Raw genomic sequence first — 22,442 nt, 5'->3', positions numbered from 1 at the left:
CTAGGTCTTCTGATACCAAATCCAGTGGTTTTTTTTTTCCATTACAATATATATGCTCTTTATCAAAGTAATCTGTCAAAAATATAGTACTAAGGGAATGCCTTAGCAGGCCAGTTGGGGCTGGGGTCAGGAAAACTCATCTTCCTGAGTTCAAATCCAATTTCAGACACATACAAACTGTAACTGGGCAAATCACTTAACCCTGTTTGCCTCAATTTCCTCATCTATAAAATGAGCTGTAGAAGAAAATGGTAAACATCCAGTATCTTTGCCAAGAATGTGTTCACAAAGAGTCAGATGTGACTGGAAAACAACTAAACAAGAAAGATGCATTAACATCTGTCTTGAGATATAGGAAGTGCTAAGCTGAGAATGTGCCAACCTCCACAACAAAGAACATATTATCTCTTCAACTTTCAGTTATATAATAGACTTTTTAAAGTTAATATTAATAAAGTATGATTAGTGAGCAACTAGCAGATACGTCATTTTTAGAAAATGTCTTGAGAGTCAAATGAAATTTTTTAAAAACTGGATTCTACCCATGATTCAGAGCTCCTCACTATACTCAAAACCTTCTTGTGCCTAATTTATTTTTAAGGTAATGTTTTTCTCTAGGTTTTTACATTTTTAATTGAGAAGGACTACAAACCCATAAAAATAGTAAAAAGTGACTGATATGTGAGGCTCTTACAAATACAGGGCAACATGATTTATTCTGTAACAGAATAACAGGAGTTTTATTATCAAACTTTTAAAAATGATCTGCATGCTTTAATGAGATAAATGCTATACATTTTTTGACTGAAAAATAAAATATGAATATGCACAGCTAGACTTTGTGAAATAACACTCTCAGAAAAACTGATGGGCAAGATGGCTACTGTCTTTCATCTGTTCAAGGCAGAAAGGTTAGGTTGGTTTGACCACCTATTATCAACTGCTTAATGAGGAAAAAAAACTTGGTTGGAGAGGATTTAGTTTATCATTCTATGAGATTAAAGACTATAAGATCCTACAATTTTAGAACTGATGGGGGGACTTATTGGTCAGTTTGATACCCTTAATGCTTTTCTAGTTCCATTGTTCTGAATCTAAACTTCTCATTTTCCTGATAATGAAAATGAGGCTCCAGAGTTTCTGACTTGCAAAAATTACTAAGTTAGACCAGAATCCAGGGCTTTTGATTCCTAGTTAAGTGTTCTTTTTGTTGGAGCATTCTGCCTTTCTTGTCAATTCTAATTTGGGAGATTCATTAATTCTTAAATCTTTATGTGGTTAAGGAAAATAGTGCAATTTCTGAATGCTTTTTCATTACTAATATTCTTGAGAACCTCTTCACAGATCTTCCTTTTGTCTGATGGTGTTTTTCTTTCTGTAGGTGTGGAAGTCCCATAAGAATGATGGGGAATTTTCAGATTTCCAAGATTAGATATAACATTGTCAAATTTGGTGAATGGATAGATGCTTTATTTCTCACAATCATTATTGTTTTTTAAATATTTTAATGATGAAACTAAAGACTTTAAATGAAAGATACAGCTTTGAAAATCTAATTACATATGGCTAGAACTTTAACTATACAACTTCTTTTTTTTTTTTAGGTCTAATCCCAAAGCAGCCCTTCCACCAGTATTTCAGGTGCATCTATCAAGAAGTTCTCCTAAGGATATAAATGGTATGTTTTGCTATATATTTCCTCTTGGCCAATGTTATACCTCAAGAAATGAAGCACTTTGTCTTTTCACCCTTTTCCTGGCATCCTGTGAATACATCTCTTCCCTCTCTGTGATTACAGAATTCCCATGTAGCTGTTTAGGTACAGTAATTGGTTAAGAGGGAGTAGAGAAAAATTCACGATATGACAATCATGAGGATAGTTGGTAAACAGGCTTTTAACTTTGTATGACTACAGTGATAACATGCAAAGATATTTTTTGTTCTTCTTTCTACTTTCTACTTTTTTTTAATCACTGCTTTTGTATATCACATATACAAAGTAAATGTGAGGTGATATATATAGGGTAATGGACCTTTTTATGAGAACTCTATCTCTAGTTTTTTCAGTTGGTCAGTCAAAAATGTGATTTAATTTCCATGTATTTGTTTTGCATTCTAATGCTTCAGAAATATATTTTGTCAGTAGAGACTTAGTAGAAAAATACATTAGTCCAATAGTTTTCAAACTATATTTGTTTTTATTGAAGCTCTGTAGGGACTCTGTGGAAAAAAAAATCCAGGGTGGCAAATATTTTATAAGTCATTCAGTTTCAGGAAGGGAAGATGAAATTTTAAAAGAAATTTGATTTTTACATAGGAAACCCATATTTCATTGACATGAATATTTTTATTTGAAATTTGGCTTTAATTTGCTTGTTTTATTTACAATCACAAAGTCAGAAGAAATGTGAAAAGCATTACACAACTCTTAAAATATTAAGACAACTTGCTCCACTCAGTACTCATATCTTCTCAATATATAACTCAGTCTTTCTCCTTTTAGTTAGGCAAATTAAATTAAGCAAAGTAGCTGATTTCCAGTGAGAAAGAAGAATATGTAGGTTTCCTTTTAAAAAACTCTTACAATATTTTTGCTTACATAAAATAAATGAACAACATGCATTTAGTAAGTAGAAGAGTGTTATAGAATAACATCTGGCTAAAATCAAGAGGAAAATGTCATTCATAGAATCAGTGTACTTAAAAGTCAGTACAGAGTTGTAGAGCTGGATAATTGCAGATCCAAAGAGTGACCAGAGTATACTTAACTAGATCTTCAGTCCAAAATATCTCTGAGGCAGTACAGTCAAGTTTTACTATAAAACTAATCCTCTAGGAAGGAGGTCTCTTGGGAGGAGGACACACCCTTGGGTTGTGAACCTTTCTTTGGCCACTGGACCTCTCTAGAATCGCCCTAGCCGTGTTTTGAATCCTTTCAATAATCTCATGTCTGAACTAGCTTGTAGAGTTAGAGTCCTGAAGAAAGGAGAGAGGGGACTTTTTGGTGTAATGACAATAACATAGTGGAGAATCCTGATTTTTGGAATCAAAAGCCTTGGGTCTTCAGCCTGGCTCTGCCACTGACTAGCTGTATGGTTTTGGATAAGGTACTTGAGGGCTCAATTTGCTTACCTATAAAATGGGCATAATAATACTTTGTTAACCTTTACTTATCACCTCATAGGACTGGTGAGGATCATGTAAGATAATGGATATGAATGTATTACTCAAAAAAACTATATAAATATAAACTTTTATTGTTATTTATTACAAACATTACTTCTTTGGATTTGTTTTCAAAAATGAAAATTGAACAAGTTTTACAGACTGGATGAGTAATTTTTATAAACTACAGTATATAAAAGTGTTCTGGAATGTAAACAAGTGTTACTGCCTTTCTATCAATACTGCATAAAATAGAAAAAATAAAAATTTAGACAAAGTAGAAAAATAATTTTTGAAATACATATTTTATCAGTTCTTTCAAAGCAAGGCTATCAGCCTGTTGTTTCAGAGTAAACTGAAGCAAACTTACAGAATGTTAATACCTCTATGGATAACACCTCTATAATATGGCTCTTTCCCACCTGTTTTACTGTATGGAGGTGATGAGTTTGCTCTCCTCCTTTGCAGCTTAATCTTTCTGCCTCCTATTTTCAGCTTTCTCAATCCTAGAAGCCCGTTGTGTTTCCAAAGGTAGAATACTAAACAGAAAAAGTTATAAACAAATGTGTAATACAATAGAAAGATTGGCTTTAACATCAGAAAATCTGGGTTAAGACCCTGGGTCTGTAGTTTACTGTTGCCTGTATGATTTTGGGAAAGTCACTGAATCTCTGAGCCTCAGTGTCCTCATCTGTAAAAGGATGTTAGACCAGATGACCTTTGAGTTTCCTTGCAGCTCTAAGTCTATGATTCTATGGTCATAGGTAAGGTACTGGGTAATGACGTGTTTTTCCTTCATCTTTATACAACATACTGAGTGTTTGGTTAATTCTTTCAATCTTTTGCTTTGAAGATAATTTAAATGAGACTATTCAGAAAACAAACATCATGCCTCCTGTGACTAATACTTATAAAATGGATGAGGTTCAGATGCGAATTAAGGAAATATTAAACAAGCATAACAATGGCATTTGGGTATCAAAGCTTCCACAGTTTTACAAAGACTTGTATAAAGAAGAACTTAACCAAGGAGTTTTTCAACAATTTGAACACTGGCCTCATATTTGCACGGTAGGTTTTCTTTTTTACTCCATCTTCCCAAATAAAATGTTATAGTAGTGATACTTTGTCAGACATATTGGCTTTTATCCAAGGAGTACAAAGCATTTTATAGACATTGTCTCAATTTCAGCATATCTGAAGTTGATAAATAGCAAATGTTATCACTGTGTAGTAGATAGAGGAATATAATTGTGCAGAAGCTAATAACAGTATCCATTTTGGAAAGTCTTTGTCATTTTTTTAAATTAAATTTTTTTAATCGGCAAAAATACTCCCTTTCCTTTATACCCCTTTACCCAATCAGTTGAGAAAGAAGGAAAAATAAAGCCCCTGTTATACAAAATGAATAGTCAAGAAAAACAAATTTCTGTATCAGTCATGTCCCCTCACCAAAAAAAAAAAAAAAAGTGTCTCAAATCTTTCACTCAGGAGGTGGATAGCATGCTTCATCACAAACCCTCTGGAATCACTTTGCTGATCTGGGTTCCTAAGTCATAGTTTTTTGTGTTTATAATATTATTGTCGTGTAAATTGTTTTCCTAGTACTGTTATACCTCTTTGCCATTAGTTCATACAAATTTTCCCAGGTTTCTCACTTTACCACTTTGTTGTTGTATAAATTGTTCTCTTGATTCTGTCTCATTATGTGCTCCTAAGATCTTCACTTCTTATCTAGATGTGAGAAGAATGTTTTATCATTAGTCTTTTGGAATTATGTTGGTGATTACACTGATCAAAGATAAAGATGCTGATTCTTTCATAATTGTTTTTCTTTACCATGTTAACTTTGTATGAATTTTTCTGGTTCTGATCACTCTGCATCAGTTCATATAAGGCTTCCCATGTTTCTCTGAACCATCCCCTTCATCATTTTCTTATAGCAGAATAGTATTCCATCTCATTTATATACCATAACTTGTTCAATCATTCAAGGTACCCTCAGTTATTTGCTACCACAAGAAGAACTATAAATATTTTTTGTCTATCCTTAGATTTTATTCTGCCTAAGACCAATATCTAAGACCTTTATCTATATTCCCTCCCATTTCCTCCCTCCTCCAAGTGTCAGATGCTTCATCCCCCCTTTCCTCCTGTTTGTATAGACTTCTACTCATGTACCAAATGTGTGAGATGATTATCCCTAACCTTCCTTTACTTTTCTCCCCTTTTTTCTACTACTTTTGCTTTTTTTTTTTATGATATCATCAGAACATAACTAAATAACTCCCAGGGGCTCTGTCTGAAAAGACAACCCTTTATGACTCCTGTGGTGGTATAGTCTCTCCATATTAGAATGTAGGCAACTTATGCTGGTTTGGTTCTTTATGATCATTCATATTTACCTTTTTGTATTTGACTCCTGTGTTTGTATTTCACAATTTCTACGTAGCTCTGGGCTTTTCATTAAAAATGCATACAAATTCTCTTTCACTAAATATCTGAGGGGTTTTTCCCACATTGGATTATACTAGTTTTGCTGATTAAGTTATTCTTGGCAGTATTGTTTTTCAAGGTCTTTGTTCCTTTATGATGATGGATGCTAAATTTTGTGTAATTCCTTTTCTACCTCATTTTTATAGATAAGAAAACTGAGGCAAACAGGGTAAAGTGACTTGTTGGGGTCACACAGGAAGAGTCTGAGGCTGAGGTTGGTGTTGAATTGTTTCTTTCTGACTGCTTGCATCATTATTTTTTTCTTACCTGAAAGCTATAGATTTTGGCTATAATATTCCTGCTCTTTTCATTTAGGGGTATGTTTCATGAGGTAACTTCTGAATTTTTTTGTTTGTTTTGAGGTTTTTATACTCAGGTTTTAAGAGATCTAAGCAGTTTTTTATTTCATGATTTTTTGGAAATGTGATGAGGGTTTTTTTTTTTTGTGGTCATAGCTTTCAGGTAACTGGATATTTCTTAAATTTTCTCAATCTCTTTCCTTGGTTAGGATTTGTTTGTTTTGTTTCCTTTGTAAATACCTTATATTTTCTTCTAAAAATTTTCAGTCTTCTGACTTAAAAAAAAAACAACCATTTTTGTTGTCTGCTAATGGAATCATTATTTAGTTCTTTCTAATTTTTAGGTGGGGCAATTAGGTGGCACAGTGAACAAAGTACTGGGCCTGGCAGCAAGAAGGGCCTGAATTCAAACCCAGCCTCAGACTCTTCCTGTGTGACCCCAACAAGTCACTTTACCCTGTTTACCTCAGTTTTCTTATCTATAAAATGAGGTAGAAAAAGAAATGGCAAATCATTCCAATATCTCTGCCAAGAAAACACCAAATGAGGTCACAAAATCTGATACAACTGAAATGACTGACTCAATGACGACAATAATTTAGGGTATTTGTTAACTTGGCCAGGGTTTTATATATCTTGCACTGAGCTGGTTAATTCTCTTTCCAATTCTTTCTTCCATAGCTCTTAATTTTTCGAACTTTTTTCCTCTAGGCTGATGTTGGGTGACATTTGCTGTCACTTTGGTATAACTTTTTTTAAACCCTTCCCTTCAGTCTTAAAATCAATTCTAAGTATCAATTTCAAGATAGAAGAGCAGTGAGCACTAGGCAACTGGGGTTAAATGACTTGCCCAGGGTCACACAGCTAGGAAGTATCTGAGGTTAGATTTGAACCCAGGACCTTCAATATCCACATCTGACTTTCTATCCCTTGAGCCACCATGACACCCCAGTATAGCACTACTCATCACCTTGGACTCTTGCCAGACCCCATGAACAATGTGCTTGCTGCAATCTGAATCGGTTGTGAAATGATGAAGCATTTTCATATTTCAGACCCAACATTTTTTATGTGAGATTTAAAATACAGAGAAATGAATTAAATTTATCTCTTTAGTGAGTTTATATATGCTTTTATTTATTTTTAATTAAAATATACATATTCCCAAATCCTATTACCAATAATATTTGTTTAACATTGCCTTTTGTGTAGCAAAGTATACAAAAGAAAGTATTTGTACAGTAGGAACTTCATCATCTCCACAGATTCTATTTCCTCAGTTTTACACTAGATAATCAAATACTATTAACACTAGCATATGTTATAACTTTTTTCTCAAAGATTTTCATCATAATTTGAAAATCAAAATTTAGGAAATTGCTTATTTTAAAAAAAGTTTTTTGGACAAAAATATTTCTTGAGATTTCTGTTACAGCATTATAAGAACCCTCTCCAGTAAATAACTGATAAGATTGCCTTCCAGTGTTCTCAGCACCAGGGTCCCTGTAAGCCATTACTAGGATGGATATGATGGTGTCCTATCAAAACTATGTGTGTGATTTTTTGTTGTTGTTTTATTGATGGTTCTTAACATCATATTCATTGCCAAATATGCTCCTTCCTCTGCTACTAAACTAGCCTTCCGGGGGAAGCTGGGTAGCTCAGTGGATTGAAAGCCAGGCCTAGAGATGGGAGGTCCTAGGTTCATATCTGGCCTCAGACACTTCCCAGCTGTGTGACCCTGGGCAAGTCACTTACCCCCTTTGCCTAGCCCTTACCCTTCTTCTGCCTTGGAACCAATCCAAGATGTAAGGTAAGGATTTAAAAATAAATAAATGAATGAATAAAATAAACCAGTCTTCCCTTGTAGCAAAAGTTAAAAAAAAGAAAAGAAAAAACAATTCAAGGAAACCAACCAACACAATCCTTACATTTGACATCACACATAATCTTTCACACCCATAATTGCTCAATTCTTTGATGAAAGGGAGGGAAATTAATTTTTTCAACTTTTAAGATAGCTAAATGATGCAGTGGCCAGAGCACTGCACTGGGTCTGAAGTCATTAATACCCGAGTTTAAATCTTGCTTCAGTTTACTAAGTTTATGACCTGAAAAAGTCACTCATCCCTTTTTTGCATCAGCTTTCACATCTGTAAAGTTGGGGTAAACCTACATTCCAGAATTGTTATGAAGATAAAATGAAGTAACATTTGTAAAGTGTTTAGCACTGTGCCTGGCACATAGTAGGTACTTAACGATGCTTATTTCCTCCCCTAAATATCTCTCCCTTTCCCATTCTTTTCCAGCTTGGTCATTAAAATTATACACTATTCAGCTTCATTTGTTTATTACATATAATTTTCCCTTACCTCACTTTTCATTATTTCATATAATTTGCCATGTCTCAGAATTCTTCATATTCACTGTTTGTTAGTTAGTTAGTTAGTTAGTTAGTTAGTTAGTTAGTTAGTGGTAGTCTCTCAGTGACCGAGAATGACGATTGTCTTTGTGCATTATCATCTATTGATGTACCCTCATGTGGCTTTGGAGTCCAAAGACTGAGGCGCACAGTCTGTGGCACACGGGGCCTGGGACGCCAGTTGTTACGGGAGATGCGGTTGTGGCCTGGTGTCGGCGTTCACGCGCAGCGGCAAGACGTCGACGTTGCTCATCTTCAAAGGTGGTGGCGGCATGGTGAATGGGGGTTCGCCAGCTGCTTCTGTCAGAGGCAGCGAGTTCTAGTGGCTTTGGTGTAATGCCGCCCACTTCAAGTTTGACTTTAGCTGATCCTTGAATCTTTTCTTTGGTTGGCCTTGTTTCCTGAGTCCAGCTGACAGTTCACCATAGAATACCTGCTTGGTATTCGCTGTGGGCCCATGCGGATGACGTGTCCAGACCATCGTAGCTGGGTTTGGAGGACTTTGATGCTGGTGGAGTTGGCTCTGTCGAGGACTTCCTGATTGGTGATTCGGTCCTGCCATCGGATCCTCATGATTGACCAGAGGGAGCGTTGGTGGAATTGCTCCAGCTGCTTCATGTGCTTCCAGTACAGTGTCCATGTCTCACAACCGTACAGGAGCGAGCTGAGGACCCCTGCGTTGTACACTTTGAGCTTCGTCGCAGTGCTTACACCGCTGTGTCAGAGGACTTTGCAGCGCAGCCGCCCAAGTGCCTGGCTGGCCTTTTGGATCCTGGCATTGATCTCATGGTCTAGGGACCCGTCGTTGGCGATGGTGCTGCCCAGGTACTTGAAGGTGTTGATGTTAGAAAGCTGCGTGCTGTCAATTGTGATGCACGGCTGGTTCGTTGGCCTCCCTGGTGCAGGTTGGAACAGCACCTCTGTTTTGCTGAGGCTGATAGTCAGGCCAAACAGTTTTGTTGTGGTGGAGAACCTGTCCACAGTGGTTTGGAGATGATTTTCTTGGTGGGCCATGAGAGCACAGTCATCTGCAAAGAGAGCTTCCAGGATGAGTCTCTCTGTTGTCTTTGTTTTTGCAGTCAGGTGGCGAAGGTCGAATAGTGAGCCATCCAGTCGGTATTTGATGTAGACGCCCAGGTCTAGATCTATCACAGCATGTTGTAATACTTGGGTGAAAAATGGGTTGAATAGCACCGGAGCGAGGACACAGCCTTGTTTAATGCCACTGGAGATGTTGAAGCGATCATAAGTCTCTCCACCAGATAGGACTTCCCCTGTCATGTCGACATGAAAGAGCTGGATCAGTTTGATGAATTTTGCTGGGCAACCGAGCTTGCTGAGGATCACCCACAATGCGTCCCTGTTCACTGTGTTGAACGCCTTTGTCAGGTCTATGAAGACAATGTAGAGACTCAGGTTCTGCTCAAGGCATTTTTCCTGCCTTTGCCTCACCGTGAAGACCATGTCGATGGTGCTGCGATCTGATCGGAAGCCACATTGTGATTCAGGCAGGTTCTGCTCTGAAACAGATGACAGGAGTCTGTTGAGTATAACATGAGCGAGGATCTTTCCGGCAGTGGAGAGTAGTGAGATGCCTCTGTAGTTGTCACAGGCTGCTCGTGCACCTTTGTTCTTGTATAGGGCTACGATGGAGGCATCTCTGAGTTCTGGGGGCATGTCTTCCTCTTCCCATATGCTGGTCAGCACTATATGGAATGCCTGGAGCGCCTTTCCATTTAAGGCCTTGTACACCTCGGTTGGGATCCCATCTTTACCGGGTGCCTTGCCTGCACTCATTTGTTTAATGGCTTTTTGGACTTCCTCTATTGAAGGAGGGACATCAAGTTGTTCAGTGGTGCAGTTTTGGGGGATCTGGTCAAGGGCGCTTTGGTCGACTGAAGAGGGTCAGTGGAGAAGCTGACTGAAGTGTTCTTTCCACCTGTTGCTGATGCCTTTTTTATCTTTTATGAGAGTGTCACCATAAGAGGATAATAAGGGAGTGGTGGTGGGTTTTAATGGCCCATAGACAGTCTTGAGGGCACTGAAAAATTGTAGTTTTTTGTATCAGCAAACCACTGGATTTCTTCTGCCTTTTTTTCCCACCATCGGTCTTGCATCTTCCTGATCTCACACTGCGCCATGGCTTGGAGAGACTTGAATCTGTCCTTTATAGGAGCAGAATTTGGGTTAATTTGCCACTCAGCAATAATATTCCACAGTTTGTTCATTTCCCAATGAAGCCAAGTATTTCTAGTTTATTGACATCGTGAAGCACTTCAATAAATATTTTTATATTTATGATCCTGTTTGACCTTCTTGGAGTATATGCCTAGCCAGTATACTTAGGTCAAACAGTATAAACATTTTAGTTCCTTTCATTAAAAAAAAAAAATCTAAATTGCTTTCTATACAATTCCACTAATGGTGTATTAGTATTCCTGTCTTCCCAAACCCCCTCAACATTTGACTCTTTCCAGATTCATCATTTTTGTCAATTTATTTCAATTTATTTCAATTTATATTTCCCTTAGTAATTTGGAGCGATCTTTCTCTGGTTGTTAATGGTTTGCAATTTCTTTTGGAATTGTTTGTTCATTTTTTTTGACCACTTATCTTTTGAGGCTTATTGAAATATGTTCTCTATATATAGACAGTCAGATCTATATCTGAGATACTTGATGAAAATATCGTTTGTAGCAATCAATTTCTCTTCTTAACTTACGTGGCTGCATTCAATTCATTTATCCAAAACTTAAAATTTCATATAATTGAAATGCTCTATTTTGTCTTTTGTATTTACTTTTTATTATTTTTAGTTAATAATTTTTCCTATGCATGTTATGAAAAGATACCTCCTTCCATTTATGTCCATTTGGAATTTATTGTGTGATATATAGTATAAAATAGGAGCAGCTAGATTGTGCAGTGGACAGAGTGTCAGGCCAGGTGTCAGGAAGACCTTAGTTAAGGTATAGTTTCACACACTCACTAGTGGTGTTACCTTGGGCAAGTCACTTCACCTTGTTTGCCTCAGTTTCCTCAGTTGTAAAATTAATTGGAAAAAAGAAAATGGCAAACCACTCAAATATCTTTGCCAAGAACATTTTAAAAGGGGTCACAAAGAGTCTGATATGACTAAAAATGACTAAACAACAATAAAAATGGGTTACAATGTTGGTCTAATTAGATCTTTTTTTCCTCAAAACTACTTTCCACTTTTTCTCAAATGTGAAGTCCTTCCCCTCTGCTTTGTAATATAATCTGAAGTCTAGAAGTGCTAATTGCCCTTCATTCCTACTTCTTTTTTCATTTTTACCTTGGGAATTCTAGACCTTTTGAGGTTGATCATTTTTAAAATGAATATTTCCTAACCTCTGAGAATTGTATTATGTTTTGTGAACTGGTGAGAACATGGAGACCTATGAGAACCAGGGAATCCTTGATCAGCCATTCATTTTTCCATCTAAAAATACTCTCAGTACTTGTTGTTCAGTATCTCCTGAGGAGATAGTATTGAATTGTCCTGAGAACCTTTATAGATGAAACTGGAGAGAGGACAAAAAATAGATTTGAAATGGAGTAGATCTGTAGATGTTTGTGTATAGCAATGTAATTTCACAAATAATAATAGAGGAATGACCACTTGAAACCATTAATTTCTCAATACCCAGTCTAATGTGAAGAAGTGGCAGTGGCACCTAAAATGAGGTGAGGAAGAAAGCCCTTCCTTGAAAAAATTTTCTGTTTTATTCCAGTGCCTTGGAGAAAGATAGAGTTGGCATTATTAAAATTTAAAGATGACACAAATTTGATAGGAATAGTTTATGTATCATATGAGAGTTTCCAAAAAGATATTGACAGACCAAAAAAAATGAATCAAGTCTAATAAGATGACATTTCATAGGAATAAATGTAAAGTACTAAACCTTAGCTCAGTCCTAGAAACCTAGCAGGTATTTATTTAATAAGTGATTGCTGATTAATTGATTGACATAAGACTTTAAATTGTTCATACAATAATAATTTTTCTGGAATTTCCTGGCAGTACCTTAGGTGGCATAAAGTGGTGAGAGTCTCATGCTTACTATATAAAATTAGTGTCTTGAAAAATATCTTATATAATTGCAAAAAAAGAATTAGGGTTTGATATGTGGTTCTTCAGGTGTCCTTGTTTTGCAAATAATATTGTGCTGGCTACATCAAATCCTGGAATACTCCCAAGATTCATGGTTATAGGGATTGACCAGGCCATCCATACTGGAAAACCAACGTGGATGGCGAACACACCCATATCACAGTTACAGTCTGCACTGGGATTACTGGTTTAATCCTCGTGTGTGTGTGTGTGTATGTATGTGTCTTTGTATTTTATTTCTATTTGAAAGATATATATATATATATATATATATATAATTTTCAAATGGAAAATTAACTTGACCAGATTTAGTGTTTCGACTAGATCATGTTTGAGAAATAGTATTTTGCTATTCCTATAAATCATGGAATGCCATAATTTGGGAAAAAAAAATTTGGAAAAAATTGCTAGTGTTCCAAAGATAATATAGTGACACAGAATATAGTGATTACTTTTGCACATGAAGTAGCATAAAGTATATTGTCAGAGGACATTTATGCCTAGAAAAGGAGGTGGCACCAAAAGCATGGGGTGATAGATGTTACTTAGTGTTGCACTGTTATCTGTGAAAAATTAAAAGAACTAGAAAAAGGCCTTCTGGTACATTGTATAAATTCTTTATCAAAGACTTATGAAAAGTCTTGGCCAGGAGTTGTGCAGGATGGAAAAAAGTATTAATATTTTTGTAATCTGCATCAGTAAATATAGTTCCCATATTGATAATATCATGGACCCATTGAAGTATATGCTTGGTTTGGCCAGAGTAGGAGGCAAGAAAGTTAACACTGGGAGCTCTAGTGGGCAAAAGTCTAATGTACACCTGAAAAAAGGACCATTAGAAGCAAACATGCAAATAGACTAGAAAATAAGTCTCTATAAAAGAGCCCTAAGAGTAGGACCTCACTCCCTGAAGAAGCTTAGTGCTTGAATTAAAAAGATCAACATATGATCAGATAATGGAGGACTCATAACCCCATTAGCTTTCTTATGTATGTCACGTGAGAGATGGCAACAAGGAGAAGAAAAAAATAATCAATCAGCCATATCAAACATTCATCAGTCCATTATTAGAATAACAGAATGCTACAGCTGTAAGGTACCTTAGAGATCGTCTACTGACTAAATTCTAGTCTATTCCCCCTCATTTTACAGATGAGGAAAACGAGGCCCAGAAAAGTTGTGATTTTCCCAAGATTCCACAGGATTCTCCTGACTTGAAGGTGAAATGTCCTTTCCACCACATCACACTATATATATTTGTGTTATTGTTTCTGAAAGTATTTATTGAACACCTACTCTAAATAAGGTGCCATGGTAGGTGTTGTAGAAGATGCAGAGATGAATAAATAAAGCTGACCTCAAGTTTCATGCAATCTAATAAGATAAAAAGATATATATATATATATATATGTATATACACACACACACACACACACACACACACACACACACATATATATATATATAGAGAGAGAGAGAGAGAACATGAACTAAGTGATAAAAGAGTACAAAGTAATAAGAGTAGTTGAGGAGCAAGAGGTAATATCATTAACTCTCCTCCACCTCCTCACTATATTGGACCCAACTTCTAATGGGACATGTTTAGAAAAAAAATAGTAATCCTATTGGATTAGTCCCAGCCCTAAGTCCCTTGATACTATGATTATAGCATTTGCCATAATTACTTTTATCCAAACATCTAACAGTGAAACAGGCCAGTTTTATTTAAAATTATGTACCACCCTACTTGAAGGCTACTTCAGTGTTTTGGTTGGTAGTAACTTAAGAGTATTCCTCAAAACCTTACCAACAGGCTCTGTTAGCCTGAAACCATCATTCTGGAACTCATCCTGTGGATACGCCACAAGCTGACAGTAAGAAAAGAAAAACTAGCCTGTGTACCCAGTGGTATACAAAAGAGAAAGGACTAGGTTATTCAGAGCAGAGGAAACCATCAGCAAATTCTGTTGTTCTGTCAGGTTCTTTGTAAAACGATGTGCTGATAGATTCAGATGTAGAAAACTAGATCATAGTAGCCAGGATGTGATTTAGAAAATTAGCTGACAGGGTGTGCTTTCTGTAAAATGCATTTTGAAACGAGGCAGGAATGTGCTTTTGATCCAATCCTAAGTTCAGATCCTACCCCAGACGCTTTAGTGTCTGACTGTGGACAAGTCACTTGGCCTCACTGTGCCTCAGCTTCCTTGTCAGTAAAATGGGAATAATAATACCTACTTCACAGGTTGTTGTGAGGTTCACAGGAGATAATATTTAGGATATGCTTTGAAAACCTTTAGTGCTTCATAAATACTGCCTATTACAAGTGGTTAATTGTAAATATTTAAACAACTTCAGGTCCTAAATTGGGTTTTTCTGTTTGGGTCCCTAAGATGGAAGATGGGAAATCCATTATGTTTGTTGTAATTTTATTTTCATTTTGGAGTTGGCTTAAAGTGACTCTCTGAGTTGTAAAAATACTTGTTTTCACTTCCTTCCTGAATTAATGTATTCCACTTAGTATTCCATTTAGTGGTAGTAGAGGGAAGATGCTAGAGTATTCGATTTCTCACAAAGAATGAAGTCAACCCTAAAAAGAGAGCAGCTTTTAATTTAGTTGAAATGGACCCAAGAAGCCAACAGAAGGCTCATACTTATCCCATATGAAGTGAAGTTATCCCAATGACAAAACAGATGTCACTGCTGAAGGAATAGGTTATCACTGTAAATATACCAAGGAAGACTGCTGGGAAGAAATGTCCAAATATGTAAAGAGGGACAGTCAACATAGAGATATCACAAATCAACTCATAAAATGGACATTTTAATTAGAACCTATTTTTTGGGGAACATCTAATTGTTACAGAAGAGAACAACATACTTTCTCAATAGAGCGTCACTTTAGGGCTTCACAAGATTGACCAATTTGAATATTGTTTTTCATGCTCCCTGGGGGTCCAGGAGCAAAGGCTATCTGGGGTTATAATTTCCTGGAGGCTACTCAGCCATTGGATTGGCAGCCTTTTCATTCTTCCTAGCTTTGAAACCCAGATCCCTCAATCAAGAAGCAAGGGACGCAAGAGGAAGAAACCTTGTGAAAATACAGAGCAAGACACCAGCATTCCCAATAGGGTTTGGTTCTTCATGAACTGTTTCCACACACTGGTCACTCACTCATGGCTTTCCCAATCTCCCCCACTTAAAAGCAAGAAGCACCCAAAACTGCCTCCTTGAGCCCTTAATCCTATTTTCACCTTGAACTGCTTTTCCAGAGCTGTTTATCAGTGAATTTTCCTCTGTGGTCTATGCACTATTTATACCACCCTGTTATGTCTTTAAAATGATCTACTAGTTTCCAGGTCCTTCTTAACTGTCTCAGCCTCATGCCTTGTTCTCGCATTCTTTTGTTCTTATCACCAACCCTCATTCTCAGAGACCCCATAGGGATTAGACAGCATAATTTATCTGCCTCCTCAAAGTTGATAACGCTTTCCTTCTCCACTCCAACCATTTTTCTTTACTAGCTTCCAACTCGGGGTCAGACAAGCTAAACAGCAAGAGTCCCTGAGAGGGAAACAGACAAGCAACATGGGCTGAGCAAGCCAAACCACCACCACCTCATAGGCACCTCTGCTCAGAAACCAGTGAAGATAGCACTGAGCCCTAGAGAACTGATCACAGTAGCAGGGCCCCTCCAGACCACTGACCTACTTCTTCCCCTCCACCCCCATCCATCACAACCCCAGTGGGGAAGAGAATTGGCAGCCATTTTGTGCAGGTGCTGCAGCCCCTGCCTCCTCAACCCCCAGAGCTTCTGAAGAACCCCCCAAAAAAGTCTCACCCCTAGAGGTCTTGGTACTGGGAAAGGGTTCAACCTCAGAAATATGGCTGTAGTTTTATCTTTGGAAATGACATTAATAAAGAGGCCTTAACGATCTGCTGCTACACCCTAGGTATCATGAGACTTCCTGTATATGTTATCTCTCCCAGAGACTGCTTTTTTTCTATTTGAATCTTCATTGCTTAACATAATGCTTTAAACACACACTTAGCAAATATATTTTTTCATTCATTCATCTCATGCAATTATACTACCTCCAAAGTATATATTTTATATTCTACCTTCTAATCACAACTCTCCCATCTTTGAACCTCCCATTCACAGTCAATAAGGAATTATTTTTCTTCCTAATTCTAAGCTCTAGTCCTTTGGTCTAAGCCCAAACTCCTCTCCCTATTTTCCCTTTCACCTTCATTTGGCTCCGTTCCCAGCATTTATCTTATAGTCTGCCAGTTTAATGCTTCTATAAGTTATACCTAAGATCCCTTATTCCCTCAGCCTCCTTCCATCCATTCCCAAATTGAAGACTCCTTTTGTCCTATAAACAATTACCTTTCTTAGTTCCTTTAAACAATAGCTTTGCCTCAGGATTTTTTGTGTATATTGTGAGATATTTGTGAAGCATTTTACAAACTTATAAGGGTTATATAAATGTTGACTATTTCTGATCAGTCCTGTACTAGATCTCTTAAATGTCACTGGAGAAAATCCTACTAAAAACTTTACAGTCACACTGGGAAGAGTAGCAAAATTAAAGTGATTTTCACCCTCTACAAATTCATGGCACATCAATCAACTGTTCTCGCACTTAAAGCAAATGACCTAGCTTCCTACTTTTTCAATTAAAATTAAGGCTATCTAATATAAACTTCCTCAGATTCTTGCCTCTATAATTTCTCATAATTCCTCAGAATAAATCATATTTTCCTTTGCTTAAAGAAACTGTATCCTGTCTTCTAAGTTTAATTATTGAGCCCTGTCTCCTCTTGGCTCTTTTGGAAGCATTTTCAGTCAGGTTCTTCACTGGCCTACAAAATGGTCTTTAGTCTTTCCCAATACTTTTTTTAAAAATTCCTTCTCGAACCTCTTTCCACTAAATTCCTGTCCTTCCCTTTTCCTTTACTGTTAAACTTCTTGGGGGGAAAAGCTGCTATGCTTTCAATAGTGGATAAGAGTGCTAGACTTGGATTTAGGAGAGACTTAGATTTGAAAATGGGTTTAAGTCATTTTGGGAGATAATGTATGTAAGATGCTTTGCAAAGCTATATAAATATGAACGATGATCATTCAGTCCCTTGTAGTCTGGTTTCTCCCACTTTTCTGAATTGGTTGGTTGTCCTTTGTACTCAAAGAAGACCAAAATGACATCACTATTGGTAATGTGTCTTGAATTGAACATAAATTGGATTTAAATGAGGCAGAGTTGCATGGTCTCACTCTTTTCACATGTCATCTAATTCCTAAATAATGATTTTTTTTCTATAAAACATACTTGGGCCTTTCTACTGGTTTCTCTTTTCTTTGTTTCATTTCAGATATTTGCCATATTGTCTTGGTTTTCTTCCAACTTCTTTGACTTTTTTCTTTACTTGCTCTTCATACTCTTCACAGTTTTTTAGTGTGGGTATTTCCCCAAAAGTCACATGCTTGACATTCAAGGCATGCTGCCATCTGCCATTATCATACCATTCTAACCTTACATTAATTTTTACTTTATATTTTGTACTAGTAACACTGGAGTTTTGTTCCCCACTTCCATGCATGCTATAATTTGTTTTCTCCATTCCTTTACTCATTTTTTTCTTATTATTTTGCTCCTGAAATGCCCTCTTTGGCTTTTGAATTCTTATCCATACTTTAAGACCAACTTAAATGCTAAGTCCTTGAAATCTTAGTTCTAAGTCTACATTCCTTCACCATGACCTTCCCTCTTAGACTCAATATTCATTTTATAACTCATAACTTGCTTAGCATATATTATAGTTAATTATGTGTCTATCAGATATCTATGAGTATAAGGTCAGGGCCTATCTTTGCTAAACTTTCTTTCTTGCCTTAGCACCTAGGAGAGTGCTCCAGTGTTTAGTGTTTAGTTCATCATATCTTGAATTACTTCTACCACAGAAGTTTATTTTCTCATAGTTTTAACATATATTAATTTTATGTCACAAATGTGTACTACAATGGACATAAAAATGACCAGAGTATAGTAGATAAGAAAAAATAAACTAGAGTACAAGTGTATTTAAAAGTCACATATTAATTTTTAGCCATTTTAAAAGAAGTGGGTGTCTCTCAAATTTTTAACAATCCTGGCACAACAGAATACAATTATTTCAATTCAACAGACATTTAAGACTGACTTTGCAAAATTATTTAGATCGAATGTCTTAAGAGAAAAATCTGTGCCACTGATTACTGTGACCAAACTATATAGTTCTGGAAATGCCTAATTAGTCAGGACTCTACTCTCATTTTGAAAACAGACCAAATTCACCCAATTGTGGTAAAGGTTGGCTTTTTTTTTTCTAACTTTTATGAACATCTAAGAGATCTAACATCACAGATTTCTAACTGAAAAAGGGACCTGTAGTAAAGTCTATCTCATTTACATTATATATTAGGAAATGAAGACCAAGAGAGGTAAAGTCACAAGCAGAACTGGAGTGGGACCTGAGATCCTGTAAATCTATCTCCAGTTCTTCTCTTATTTTATCCCAGACTGAAAAAAATACTTTCATGCAGCTGCCAGAGATATAAGCCTGATCCTAGAGGAGTTATTTAATAAATCACATAAAGTGACTGTAAAGGTTCAAATGTTTGAGCAACAGAAAAATGGCAAAAATTGTGGACTTATAGAGTAATAAACATTTCCTGGAAATTTAAGGAGAAATTTATATATATTTCCTATTCAAAAAGAATGTTCTTCGGGGTCTAGACAAACTCAGATCATGATTATCAAAGGAGAAAGGGTCTAAAGATCCCACTGTGATTACATTTCACTCTTCTGTTGCCACATCTCATCTCCCATCAACCCTTCTAATCACTGCCACTACTTTTTATGTTTGCTTTTTCTATTGCTGACTACTGTTCTGTTTGTTTTTTTTTGATCACTTGTTACTTGTCTATTTCACAGTTCTAGTACAGAAAGGTTGGCATATTTTTTAATCGTCATCATTAGCCAGTTAGAATACTCTTCTTACTTGGAAAAAACAATCAATGCCAGTATAATCTTGAGATTTGGAGATTATCTTGGAATGTTTTGTTAGTTGTGTAGGGGCTGTATTTTCACAGTCAAAGGCAATTTTCTCCACATTTCCTTACTCAGAAGTCTTCTGGATGCTTGAGGACTAATTTTTGAGCAACTGAAGTTTTAAGTTTTATGTTTCAAAGAATTAGCTTGAGTTCTGATGAACTTTAAATTTAGAAGTTTGTAAAATTTTATTAATATCTTTTATTTTCCATATCTACTTCATTTTCAAATTCTCCACCCTTTCCCAACCTCCCCCCCCCCCAAAAAAATCCCAATTTCCATAGCAAAGATCCATAAAGAAAAGAAAGAAGATAGGTCAGACGCAAAACCAACCATTATATTAGCTGAGCTGGATAGTTTTATGGTGTTCCATAGCCACTTTATAAAAGGATAGAAAGATGGCTCATTTGTTCTCAGTTCCTCTTCAAACCCAGAATTGGTTATCATGATTAGAAGACATTCTGTTGGTCTTTTGTTCTTTGCATTTATATTATGCATGTTGGTTCTTATTTCACTTTGCATCAGTTCACAAAAGTCCTACACATCTCTGTTTTTTTCTGCTTCTTACACAGTATTAAAAATCTCATTGCATATATGTACCAAAAATTGTATAGCTACTACCTAGTTGATGGCATCTCTTCTCCTCCCCCCACTCCCAGTTTTGTGCTTTTACTAAAAATACTTGTACAAATATTTTGGTGAATATGGAGCTTCTATCTTTAATTGCCTTGGATTGTATGCCTGTTTAGGTGATAGTGTTCCCCATATATGGGAATGTGTGTGTGTGAACATATAGGTATATTAATATATGCAAAACACACATAAAGCAATCTTTTTTGGAAAGACACTGGTAACCAAAGGAACGAGGAAAGACTTCATGAAGAAAGTAGCTCTTGAGTTTGAGTTCTTAAAAAATTCTTTATTAGGGCTTGGGGTTTTGTTTTTTTTTTTGGTTACTCTAGAGTTCCCAGTTATCTCCCTCCTTCCCTTCCCTTTCCCACACTAGATAAGGCATCATCTGACCCCAAAAAAAGTGTGTGTATATATGTGTGTAAAACTATGTCATGCAAGTTTCTATTTATTAATTCTTTCTTTGGAGATGGACAGTTATACTTCAAACAATACTTCTTTTGCTCCATATAATGTTCTCTTGGTTCTGCTCTTCATAATTTCATGTAGGTCTTTACATATCATTATTTTAAATTAACTTCTTTGTTTCTTATATAGCACAATAGTATTCCTTCACAATGCTACAACTTATTTAGCTATTCCTCAATTTATGGGCATCCTCTCAATTTCCAGTTCTTTGCCACCACAAAGAGAGCTGCTATGAATATTTTAGAACATATAAGTTTTTTTTCTTTTTCCCTGATCACCTTGGGATTGCTGGAATACATAGTTTTATAAAACTCTATGGACATAATTCCAGATTGCTCTAGAAAATCATTGGATCAGTTCACAATTCCACCAAGAGTGTCCTCATTTTTCCACATACCCTCTGCAACATTTGTCATTTTGCCATTTTATAATTTCAGCCAATTTGATAGGTGTGATATCTCAGATTGGTTTTGATTTGTATTTCTCTAATCAGTGATGATTTTGAGTATTTTTTGATATGGTTGTATATAGCTTTGATTTCTTCATCCAAAAACTAACTGTTCAAATCTTTTGACCATTTTTCAACTGGGGAATGTTTCATTCTTATAAATTTAACAGAAGTTTTCCATATATTTTAGGTATGAGACTTTTATCTGAGTAACTGTTCTAGAAATCTTTTCCCCTATTTTCTGGTTTCCTTTTAATCTTGGCTATATTTTATTTGTACAAAATCTTTTTAATCTAGTGTTTAGTAACCTAGTCTTTTTAACCTAGCGTTAGCCATTTCATCTCATAATTTTTTTTATCTCTTCTTTATTCATAAATTTCTCACCTATCTAAATCTCTGATAGGTAATATGTTCCCTGTTCTAATCCGGGTCATGTATCCATTTTGATCTTATCTTTGTAAATGGTGTAAGATATTGGTCTATACCTAGTTTCTGCCAAACTACTTTATAGTTTTATAGTTTTCCCAAATAGTAAATTTTTATAGGAAAAGTTTGGATTTTACTTTTATCAAACACAAGGTTACTATAATTTTTTACTACTGTTTTGTATTTCTATTCTATTCCACCAGTCAACCATTCTGTTTCTTAGTCATTCCCAGATAATTTTGATAATTACTGTTATAGAAATAGAAAAGTTGAGCTGAGTTTTAAAAGAAAGAGGTGAGGAAGAGCATGCATTCTGAGTATGGGTGACAGATAACCTGTGTAAAGGTACAAATATAGAAAGAAACAAGTATTTATTAAACACCTACAATGAAGGATGGAAACAAATATTTTTTTAAGCACCTACTATGTGGCAGGCACTGACCTAGGCATTTTACAAATATTATCTCATTGATCCTTGCAACAATAGCAGGTGCTACTCTTGTCCCCATTTTACTGTAGAAGAAATCAAGGCAAATAGAAGTTAAGTGACGTGCCCAGAGTCATAATAGTTAATAAGTATCTGAGGCCAGATTATAACAGTTGAGTATCTGAAAGCTAGCCTTCCAGACTGTAGGCCTAACACATTCTCCACTGCTCAGCTTAATTTCCTTTAAAAGTGAGTCTATCTGAACCATAGAGTTATAAGAAGAGGATGAGTCTGGAAAGGTGGTTAAGTTTTGAGACTAAAATATATCATGTTTGTCTTGTGTCAAAAACTGGCAGCCTTGTCCTTTTAGATTTAGAAATGTCAAGGTGAGGTCTTTAAAATAAGTGATAATTGGTTCATAGAATAGTCAAGTGA

General features: G+C 36.0%; 1 protein-coding gene across 9 annotated transcripts in view; it reads left to right on the top strand.

Moving 5' to 3' along the window:
- TDRD7 (tudor domain containing 7) overlaps positions 1-22,442 on the top strand; it is a 123,264-nt gene that overhangs the window by 54,402 nt on the left and 46,420 nt on the right. For all 9 annotated transcript variants that reach the window (XM_056806687.1, XM_056806686.1, XM_056806684.1 and 6 more), the window contains 2 exons: positions 1,605-1,678; positions 4,019-4,240. In XM_056806687.1, coding sequence (XP_056662665.1) covers positions 1,605-1,678; positions 4,019-4,240 — 296 coding nt within the window. The remainder of the gene's footprint in view (positions 1-1,604; positions 1,679-4,018; positions 4,241-22,442) is intronic.

This window comes from Monodelphis domestica, chromosome 7, assembly GCF_027887165.1.
Source record: "Monodelphis domestica isolate mMonDom1 chromosome 7, mMonDom1.pri, whole genome shotgun sequence".
In the NCBI taxonomy this organism is placed as follows: Eukaryota; Metazoa; Chordata; class Mammalia; order Didelphimorphia; family Didelphidae; genus Monodelphis; species Monodelphis domestica.
Note: the sequence above shows the minus strand (reverse complement) of the source record. Positions and strands in the feature narration are given on the sequence as shown.